We start from the raw sequence: 11529 nt of genomic DNA, 5'->3' as shown, positions 1-11529 counted from the left end.
GAGACTTGAGTTCCTAGAAGCAGGCCAATCGAAGAGCCCCAAGCGGGTTCCGGGGGCGGGGCTAAGGAGGGCGGGGTTTGAGGAGGCCGCAGCGTCACCTGACCGCGGGAGGCTCCGCGCGGGGTGGGTGCTGCTTGCTGCAGGCTTAGGGGAGTCGCCATGGTGAGTGTTGAGGTGCTGCGGGTCCTGGGCCGACCCTTCTCCCAACCCTTGCGCTCTGCCACCGTCGTGGAGCCTTGCGGGTGGAGTTGGTGCCCTGCGGCCCAATCGGGACTGAGACCAGCCGGGCTTGGCCTGCGGGTTGAGGACAGGCCGGGGAAGGCCGCAGGCGGGCTGATTCGAGATCGGGGTGGGCGGCGGCTCCTGATCGCGGCGGTTGCCCAGGAATGGGATGGCCTTTCTGAGGGGGTGTCTCGGCCTGTAGGCTTTGAAGTCGGTGGAGGCCTGCGGCCGCCTTTGAGTGGAGTCGGCCACCGCCGTGCCTTGAGGGGACGGGTCTGAGAGTCAGGCTGGGTCGGGGGCGTGCGGAGGGCCCGAGACTCGGGGTGGCGTCGGGACCCGCCTACGGCTTGCTCTCTCGTCTGCGTGCGTTTCCACCTTTGTGCTTGATAGTGCTCTATTGGCCCCACGCCCTTTTCTTGTGCAAGAAATACCTGCTGGAGGGTCCAAATGGTGCCCTGGTCTTTTTCGGCCTCATAGTCCCCTTCCACAGCGGTGTTTGTCAGCGAATTCTAAGGACTCGCTTACGTGAATTCTCTGGAAGTACTTAGGCTATTTGATATCCATGAATTCTGACAGAAAGGAGACTTTATTTCCTTTAATATTTGTTCATTGGACACCCTGGTTCTCCTATTTGTCTCCCCACTGATGAAATCCAGGTATTTTATTTGCTTGAAGTAGGCATTCGTTCTTGTTAGTTACCATCTTCGTGATGGTAGCAAATCGTGGTGTGGCTGTTGGCCTGTAAACTTGAACTTCCTCAAAATGTGAATCCATATGCCGAGTTTCCACAAAGGAGTTGTCACTTGCATTTCATTGGCTTTTGACATAGTCTGCAGTGTATAAGTAATGTTTTTGAATGTTGGTGTCCTCTATGGCAGTTTTAATTATCTCGTTATTCACTTCGTGTAGACAGGTTTCTATAAATCTCTAAGTCTGGAAACAGGCTTCACTTTAGATGTGTTAATGCCAGAAAGTAGAATTAAATATTTGACATGTATTACTTCATATACTATATTGCCATACAAAATGATTTTATTTCTCAGAATTTTTACGATTGGGAAGTGATACAAGGACAGTGTAAAAATTTAACTAGGTTTTGTCTGTTTCCCTACATTTATGAATTGATATTTGCAGTATTTTATAATGGAAAGCACTTAACTGATCTGCTATACACCTGTTCTGTGCTGGATGAATTAATTAGGAGCAATGAGCAGTCCTGTCCTCATGAACATTTTTGAGAAAGGAAACTTGATTATCAGTCTTGTCACAGTCACTGTTTCTGTGACTTGGGCAGGTCATTCAGTCTTTGAGTCTCACTTTTGCATCTGAAAACAACTGTTGGCTTCTTTGGCCCTTTCCAGTCCTAATATTCTGGGATCCAATTCATCAAACATATTGTATGCCTTCTAATATCATGGACTGTGCTGGGCACTGGAAACAAACATAGTTCTTGCTGTCAAATAGCTTAAGAGTCTATGGAGGGGAAAAAAATAAAGAGTCTATGGAGGGAGATATGCTTGTGGAACTTAAAGTAATACAGTCTGAGGATTGCTTTATTAGCACTGTCAGTTCAGTGTTTTGGGGTCATGGAGGGAGAGAGTTCTGCACAGGGGGCTTGAAAAAGACTGCAGAAAGTAACATGTGAACTGATACAGTGAGGAAGGTAAGCACAAATTCTTCAGGTGGAGGGGTGCCTGGCTGGCTCAGTCGGGTAAGCATCTGCCTTTGGCCCACCTCATGATCCAGGGGTCCTGGGATTGAGCCCTGAGTTGGGCTCCCTGCTCAATGGGGAGTCTACTTGTCCCTCTTCCCTTACTCTTGCTTGTGTGTGCATTCTCTCTCTCACAAATAAATAAATAAAATTTTATGAGACTGATGCTGTGCCTACTGCGCTAAGGAGGCACCTGTCAGTAAATAAAATTTTAAAAAGAAAAAAATTCTCCAGATAGAGAAGAAAAAGTGTTGCCTATAGATGAAGCTGGGAGAAGTAAATATTCATGGTGTGTACCATAGAATTCCTGGGGAAATGTATTGGTAAATGAAGTTGGAGCCAGTTTTGTGTTCAGATTGTATTTTGAAGTTCCCAAGCCCTCATCATCCTTAATGCTCCCTACTTCAATTGTAATTTTGTGCCTTATAATTTTAAAAATAGTACTTTAATTAAATGTGATGAAATTCTGTATCTTTGTGAGATTGGTTATTTTTGTTTTATAGTTGATATAATTGTGTTATTAGATTACATCTGCAGCATATCAGTGAAGAGATGGATCAGCAACTAAGTTGCTAGGATGGGTGGAGGTAATTGCTTGTATCTAAGGGTGTATAATAATAATGGTAACACTTATAAAGTGCATATTACTAAGCATGTCCTGAGCTCTGGGTCATTTTATTTATTCCTCATAATAGTAATATAAGTACTCTTACTGCCCTGTTTAATAGAAGAGGAAACGAATGCACGTTGTTTGAATAAGTGGTTTTATAAGTGATCTGTCTATGATGGATTACTTTCTCTGAATTTAACAATTATATGAACTTAGGGGGGCTCTTTGACCTGGGTCTCAGGCTAACGTTAGCCTAATTACAAACGTTAATTTGATCTTGGTTCTTTAGTGTTTCCGTTTTTCTCTTATCCATGTAACTGATAAATACAAAGTCATTTGTAAATGGAGGACTACTTCCATAAGTTAGGAGACATTGATTACCTGGCTTGTGTTTAATGAGAGCATGCTCGTAACAGTTCTTACTGTTCTTATTCTATGTGACACTTCCCAGGAAAGGCATCAAGACACTCCCTTAGAATAGCCACATAATGGCTACATTTATGTAATAACTACATTGTCTTGGGAGTAATATCTAAAAATACATTTCTTTATTACAGCTTTAGTTCTTCATTTGTAGCTTATCTTGTAATAAGTCTGTAATTTTCTATATTGTATTTGTTTCTATTTTAAATCCAGTTGATACAAAATAGAATTTTGCTACAGTTTTGTTTATAGATCAGAGAATCTTTTGGATTCTATACAGATATTTTTAGAATTGTTTGTAGTCTCTTTGTTTTGTTTTTGTTTTTTAGATTTTATTTATTTATTTGCCAGAGAGGAGGAGAGAGAGAGCACAAGCAGGGGTAGCAGCAGGCAGAGGGGGAGAAGTAGGCTGCCTACTGAGCAAGGAGCCAGATGTTGGACTCGGTCCCAGGGTCTTGGAATCATGACCTGTGCTGAAGGCAGATGCTTAAGTGACTGAGCCTCCCAGGCATCTCTTTAGTATCTTTGTAACCACAGTTTTATTTGCTATATTAATGTTATTATACGCAATAGCCAGAAAGTGGAAGCAACCCAAGTTTCCCATCAGTAGAAGAATAGATAAATAAAATATGGTATATAGATACGATAGACTATTATTCAGCCCTAAAAAAGAAAGGGAATTCTGACAAACGGTACAACATGGATGAACCTTGAAGACATTCTGCTAAGTTGAAATGGCCATACACAAAAGTGTATGATTCTACTTACATGAGGTACCTAGAGAAGTCAGATTCCTAGAGAAAGTAAAATGGTGGTTGCCTGGGGTAGCGGTAGAGATTGGCAGGTTATTGTTTTATGGGTACAGAGTTTCCTTTGAGAACGATGAAAGGATACTAAAGATGAGTGGTGGTGATGACCATACAACAATGTGAATGTACCTAATGCCACTGAACTGCACATTTAAAAATGGTTAAAATGGCAAATTATGTTATTTTACCACAATGACAAAGTGTAAAAATTTCCTGATGTATCAGTTTTTATCTCTAAGTTGATCATCTGAACTTAATGAAATCCATTGATTCTAATAATTGTTAAATCTTCTGCATCTAGAGATAAAGAGCTGAAGAAATCCAGACCATAGCTTGGTGTCACTGAAGTTCTCAGAGGACTAGCCCAGGATGGCTAGTGCATTTCATTTAGTCAGAATCCTCAGATGCTGGTGTTGTCTTTGCCTCAAAGACCAATATTTTACACTAATAGTTCTGCTATATAAATTAAGATTCCCTTTAAGATTAGTTTAAATGACATAACTTTTTCTTTGAAGTTTGTATATGCTTGGGAAGAAGGGTGGTCACAAGGAAGCATAGGTTATTACATTTGCTGTAGGAAAAAAATAAAGATATTTGGTATTTCATATTACTAATGTTTTTTCTTTTTCCAAAATTAGATGAAGAAAAAGTTTTCCATTTTTATAAGTGATTCTAATTTAAAAATGGGTTTTGTGTGTTTTTTGTTAATCTCAAATTCAGTGCTGTTTTGATTGTCTTAGATAATAGAACAAATTTAACTTTTATGTTTATATGTAACTCTTTGCCTTCTTCCTTTCCATCTCATTGTGTAAGAGGCATTTTACCTTTAATCATTTAAGATTTATTTACTTATTTTAGAGGGGATGGATAACCAGTGGGGGGAGGGGCAGAGCAAGAGAGACTCCTCAAGCTGACTTCCTGCTGAGCATGGAGCCCAACTCAGGGCTCTATCCCAGGACTCTGATATCATGACCTGAACTGATATCAAGAGCTGGCTGCTCAACCGACCAAGCCACCCAGGTACCCCAAGATTTGCCATTTAAAAGTGAGCAATTCAGTGGCATTTAGTACTTTTGCAGTGTTATACAACCACCATTTCTGTCCAATTCCAAAACATTTTTATCACTTCCAGAGAAAAACCTGTACTCATTAAGTAGTTATTACCCCACTCTCTCTTCTGGGAACCAAAGTCTGTTTTCTGTTTCTGTGGATGATTTGCATATTCTGGATATTTCATTTGGACTCATACAATACATGGTCTTTTGTGTCTGGCTTCTTTAACTTAGCATAATGTTTTTTAGTTTCATTCATGTCACATACATCACTACTTTGTTCCTTTTTATGATTGAATAATATTCCGGTATATGTATTTATATATATGTGTATACCACAACTTAACCATTCATCTGTTGATTTTTTTTTTTTTTTAAGATTTTATGTATTTGAGAGAGAGAGAGAGAATGAATGAATGGGGGGAGGGGCAGAGAGAAGTGGAATCCCTGCTGAGCAGGGAACCTGATGCGGGGCTGGATCCCAGGACCCTGAGATCATGACCTGAGGCAAAGGTAGATACTTAACTCATTGAGCCACCCAGACACTCTTATCTATTAATTCTTTAGGCATTTTTAAAATTAAATATATGACCTAAACATTCTAAAACCAGCTCATTCGTTCATACAGTGAACGTTTATGAAGCATCTATTATGTCTTAGGCAACGTCTTGGGTCCCAGGGATATCGAAATGGCTATCATTTATAATTACAATATAATGCATGCTGCAGTAGAGGTGTAAACAGTGTTTATACATGTAAAGGGTCAAGTGGTTAATTCTGTTTGACCAGTAGATCTAATTAATTTTGCAAGCAGCATTTTGCTGATAACAAAGAGAAGAATATCAAGATATGTTTTGTCCATTATAGCTGTAGATTTCTCAATTTGAAGTGATAAGGTGGGTACTTGAGGAGAGTATGCCTTAGTGGTTTTCTACTATCAGTCACTATTAATAATTTCAACTACTTTATTTCTAAGTTCTTTAGTGTCTTGTTACATATTGCCTTAAAATGTAGTGTTTCATAAACTGGTTTCTTGATCTAAGACTAGACTAAAATGCAGATGAAAAGTAGTATAGAGAAAAAAAAGGCATTTAGAGATTTGGATAAGACTATACCTATCATAAGGATTGTTGTTGGAGTCACACTAACACCACATGTTTTTTGAGGCCAACCTGCTACAAGAATGTTGATCAGTTTCTGAGAGAGTAGAGATTCTCTCCATGTTACTGTTCCCTTCAGGATTATTATGCTATTAACTTGGGTGACTGGGTATAGCTCTTGTTCAGTAATTGTCAAAAATAAATAAACGGGTTTGAGATCTAGAACTGGAATGTGCCTTTTATGAAAGCCTTGGAGAAGGGCTATGTCTAAAAGTACAGAAATAACAGATTATTTTAGAAGAGAGTGCTAATGAGACATTAAGTGGAAGTATTTTTTTATTTTTCAGCCTACAACACAGCAGTCACCTCAGGATGAGCAGGAAAAGCTCTTGGATGAAGCCATACAGGCTGTGAAGGTCCAATCATTCCAGATGAAGAGATGCCTGGTAAGAATGTCAATATTGGAGGCAGAATTACAATCTGTATGTTTTGTAAGGTTGTATAGCACCAGTGCTTCTACTAAATGTAATCTTCAGTGTCTTCTGGCATACATCTTGCATCTCACCTCCTTCAAGCACTGCATGGAATAGTTCCGGAAGAGAGCCCTGTTTACTTGCATTTGCATTTATGATTTAGGAATGTCTGTCTTCCCAGAATGGAAGCTCCCTGAGGACAAGAGACCCTACCTTCTATCACCATACCAATATCTGATTCAGTTACTAGTGTCATTGCTTCTATACCTCAAACCTGAGGAGTACTTGACATATAATGGGTACCTAATATTTGTTGAATGAATGTATTTAAATGCTTTCATTTTGGATTTTTTGGCTTTTTTCTATCTTGAAGTCTGTTGTTTCCATCCTGAAACTATATATATATTTATATTTATATTTTTTAGCAACTGGCTTGAAAATTATCTTACACCAATTTCTGTGTTGTCATATTTTAAAAGACAGGGTAGGAAGTAATCTGTGTAGAAACTATAGAATCTCTGCATTAAAATTTAAGAAATGGAACCAAATAGGCTAGTACTTGAAGTTATAAGTTGTTCTGATGATGATATCTTACCTTTGTAAAATGTCTCACAATTTCTAAAGCTTCGTGATATGCTGTTTTAACCAATTATATGTATTGTATTTTTTCCTTGCAAAAAAATGTCTTGGAATGGAGAAAATGAGTGGGTATGGAACTTGGTTATTGCTTGTTTCTGTCTCTTTCTGAATATGAATATTGTTTCCTGCATTTAAAGGCATTGTCTTCATATATGTGTTCAGTGGGACACATGGGCATTGTGAGAAGGAAAGCATACTTAGAGACAGGGATGGTCAATTCAGACATCTCTGAGGAGTCTTTACCTATGACAAAGCCATTGTCAGGATAGTAGCTTGCTTTAAAAGAATTAATATGCCAGCTCCCTGGATTGCAGGTAAGTGTGAATTAATGGAGTTACTTTTATAGTCACTAGAGATTTAAAAGATTAGAGTTATGCCAGGAAGTTTGTAGTCCTAGTTACATAAGACTTGCTAAGCTTTGCAGTCTGGATGAGGAACCATGAATCTTTTTCTTTCAGTAGAGAAGGCAAGGTGAAACTAAACCTGATAAGTGATTAAAGTAATTTAAGTGCTATATACTGTGTAACAAATCCAAGTTAAATGTTTACTTAAACTAAACATTCCCATCAATTCTCTTGGTATGTCTGTAGGACAAAAACAAGCTTATGGATGCTCTGAAACATGCTTCTAATATGCTTGGTGAGCTCCGGACTTCTATGTTATCACCAAAGAGCTACTATGAACTTTGTATCTTTTGAATGTTGAAGACCATTTTGATCATACTTTTTTCTTGATGAGGCCATATTTTATTTCTTCTTGTGTTTTTCTGCCATTACATTATTTTTCGTTTTCTTAACCAAATAGTACTCCTCCATGTAAATTTTATGAGAAAAAGAAAAACTTAATATCAGAAACCGTTTTTCTATGCTTAAGCTTCTTTGTTGCTACATTTTAATTTTTCCCTTCATGAAGGATATTGAGGCTTTTAGGCAGTTGGTTCTTTAATGCTTAGATGATTGTCATGCGGGACTCCAGAATGAAAATGAATTCAGTGATTTGCCATTTCAAAACCCTCTTGTGGGGCACCTGGGTGGCTCAGTCCTAAGTGTTTCTCTTCGCCTCAGGTCATGATCCTAGGGTCCTGTGATCAAGCTCTGCATCTAGCTCCCTGCTTAGCAGGAAGCCTGCTTCTCCCTTTCCTGCTCCTTCTGCCTGTCTTGCTGTCTCTCTCTCTCTGTGTCAAATACATAAAATCTTTAAAAAAAACCAACAACCCTCTAGTAGTCTGATGGGTAATCCTTATTTTTACTGCTTTGCCTTACTGGACATCTTTAAAAACCCTTATTCAGTTTTTTTAGCATTTTATTTTATTTATTTGATTTTTAAGTTTTTATTTGAATCATCTGGTGTTTATCACAAGTACCCTCCTTATTCCCCATCACTTATTTCATCCATCCCCCACTGACCTCCCCTCTGGTAACCATCAGTTTGTTCTCTATAGTTAAAGAGTTTCTTTCTTGGTTTGTCTCTCTCTTTTTTTTTTTTCTCTTTGCTCATTTGTTTTGTTTCTTAAATTCTACATGTAAGTGAATAAAAACACTGATTTTAAAATAAGGAAAGCGTAAATGAAATTCTGTCTTCATTTAAACATGTTCTCTTGAAGGACTAACATTTAAGATACCTGCCCAATAGTGTAATGACTCCAAAAAGTTCCAGAGTATTGCCTAGGTTGGCTTAGCTTTATTTGAGTCCTTAATTGTAATTAAAAGATATGGCTATTTCTGATGAATTACACTACTTGGAAGTCTACCTGACAGATGAATTTGCTAAAGGAAGAAAAGTGGCAGATCTTTATGAACTTGTACAGTATGCTGGAAACATTATCCCAAGGCTGTAAGTAATTGAGAATCGGATATCTGCATTTTCCACTTTGATTTTTAAAAACCAATTTTAAGATTCTTTAATTTCTTAACAAATTGAGATTAACATTTTGGTAGATATTCTGCGTTTTCTTTAAAGGTTTTAAGGTAAAATTAATTTTACTTTTTATATGGATAATTGAGGAGTTTTGGAAATAGAAAAAGTAGACATGCTATTTTGTTTAATGCCTTGACTACTAGAGAAATTAATGTGACATTCTCTTACTAGTATGTGTAAAGGTGGTAATGATACTTATGTATGTGTATATGTATTTGTGTACATATTTATATACTTGTATGTACACATATATTTGTATATGTATATAAATATATATATAATTTGCATGTAAAAGCATACATAGATTGGGGGGTCAGTGAGTGGGAAGGGTTATATTTTAAATTAGGTATTTTTTCATTGTGCAGAAGAAAAACCTGGTCCCTGTCTTGCTTAATATGTTTGGATTCAGTATGTTTAGACATAATCAAATTCTTGATTTGAGTATTTATTTATTAATATTTTAATCAGATATTCCCTTATAATTCCCTTAGTTATCTGTTGATCACAGTTGGAGTTGTATATGTCAAGTCATTTCCTCAGTCCAGGAAAGATATTTTGAAAGATTTGGTAGAAATGTGTCGGGGTGTGCAGCATCCTTTGAGAGGTTTATTTCTTCGGAACTATCTTCTTCAGTGTACCAGAAACATCTTGCCTGATGAAGGAGAGCCAACAGAGTAAGTGATTTTCTCTTTTGATTTAGTTGTTATACTTCTTGTTGTAGAATATATAAGAAGAATAGAAAAGTGTATAGAGAAAAAAAAATATCAATATTTCTCCCACCCACAGCCGGTACTTGTAGCATTTCATGTAGATATTTTCTTTGGCATATGGGGTATGATGCAAAATGTGCTCTTTTAAAAATTGTAGATGATTAGAACCTGTTTTTTTCATTAAATATAATTTTATGAGAGCATTTTTCCATTACATTAAGTATTCTTTGAAGATTTGATTTTTTAAAATGGGTTATGGGGCCCCTGAGTGGCTCAGTGGGTTAAAGCCTCTGCCTTTGGCTTGGGTCATGGTCCCAGGGTCCTGGGATCGAGCCCTGCGTCGGGCTCTCTGCTCAGCGGGGAGCCTGCTTCCTCCTCTCTATCTGCCTGCCTCTCTGCCTGCTTGTGATCTCTCTCTGTCAAATAAATAAATAAAATCTTTAAAAAAAAGTAAAATAAAATGGGTTATATTTTGAAGTTCTATTTGTGATGAAATATTGACATATCCTTAACTTACTCTGTGAACTAGCTAATTTTCATGTTGTTTCTTGAATGTCTGTTATCAGTTTTTGTCATTTATGGACTGCTAGATACCCTGGATATAAGTGGTTTAAATTATCTCTGTACACAAATTACATATTAACTCCAAAACAGAAAAAACAAAAGCCTTTCAAAATTAGAGCCCTGTCTCTGGTGTGACCAGTGTTCCAGTATCCACGTCCATTGCACTTGTATTTCACATAGGGGTAGATGGTCAGCCAGCTATGGTCTGCAAGCAGCTAGGTGAACTATTTATGTGCAGAGTTCCTAGATTGAGGAACTTAATTCCTTTCGTTTAAGTTTATTTATTTAAAAAAGAAATGTTTTTTTAAGTAGTCTCTACATCCATCATGGGGCTCGAATGCAGGACCCTGAGATCAAGAGTCCCATGTCCTAGTGACTGAGCCAGTCAGGCACTCCTTCTTTAAGTTCGTTTATTCATTTATTTCTAAGGTGTACAGTTCAGTAGTTTTTAGTATTTCTGTATCAGTTCCTTTTTAAGAGAAAAAAATATAAAAATTTACCATGCATGTGATAAAGTTAAAGGTAGAAATAAAGTTAAAGGTAGAAAAGTGTAAAAATTTAACAGTGTGAGAAGATGGTGAGGTTCTTTGTTTTATTACAATTTGACTGCAAATTTTAAGCATTTAATTAGGCAATCGTTAAAAATTTTTGAAAACTATGTTCCCTATCCCAGGAGATAAAAAATAAGCAGGAAATACATGGTTTCTTCCCTCACAAAGCTTATATTCCAGTTGAAAACATAAAATGTTCAACAGTAAAATGATGTAGTTAGGGCACATGAGTGGCTCAGAGGTTAAGCGTTTGCCTTCTGCTCAGGTCATGATCCCAGGGTCCTGGTATTGAGTCCCACATCCAGCTCTGTGCTCACCATGGAGTCTGCTTTTCCCTTTTCATCAGCCCCTCCTCCCCACCGCTTGTGCACATGCGAGTGCGCGCTCTCTCTCTCTCGTCAAATAAATAAATAAAATCTTTTTTAAAATGATGTAGTTAGCAGTACATTTTAAGTATCATTTTTTTAAAAGGCTTTTTGAATTAATGGAATTGCTGTGAGAACAGGTTGACCTAGGATAGGGAATGGGGGAAAGTTTTTTGTTCTTTTACACTTGTTCTGTGTCCTTTCCCTGGTATCTTTTTTCTCTTGAGTCTGTTTCCCTTGAAATTGAACACTAAGCCAGTGAATTTGAAAGTTTCTTCTATGAAATATCGGTGTATTAAAGAGACAAGAATGAAATGCACAAAGGTGAACAATAACAGTAAGATGGTCCTCTAGTGTAAATAGTGTATGTAACGATTGTTTCA

The 11529-nt window shown here is 37.6% G+C and overlaps 1 protein-coding gene across 1 annotated transcript in view; it reads left to right on the top strand.

Annotated features, from left to right (window-relative positions):
- The first annotated feature begins 59 nt into the window (after positions 1-59).
- LOC111157368 (VPS35, retromer complex component) overlaps positions 60-11529 on the top strand; it is a 28048-nt gene continuing 16578 nt past the window's right edge. The window contains exons 1-5 of the mRNA XM_022518719.1: positions 60-162; positions 6275-6373; positions 7630-7726; positions 8749-8872; positions 9448-9630. Coding sequence (XP_022374427.1) covers positions 160-162; positions 6275-6373; positions 7630-7726; positions 8749-8872; positions 9448-9630 — 506 coding nt within the window. The 5' untranslated portion in view covers positions 60-159. The remainder of the gene's footprint in view (positions 163-6274; positions 6374-7629; positions 7727-8748; positions 8873-9447; positions 9631-11529) is intronic.

The sequence above is a fragment of the Enhydra lutris genome, unplaced genomic scaffold (genome assembly GCF_002288905.1).
Source record: "Enhydra lutris kenyoni isolate GAN:26980312 unplaced genomic scaffold, ASM228890v2 scaffoldscaffold54, whole genome shotgun sequence".
NCBI lineage: Eukaryota > Metazoa > Chordata > Mammalia > Carnivora > Mustelidae > Enhydra > Enhydra lutris.
This window is presented reverse-complemented; position numbering and strand designations above follow the sequence as displayed.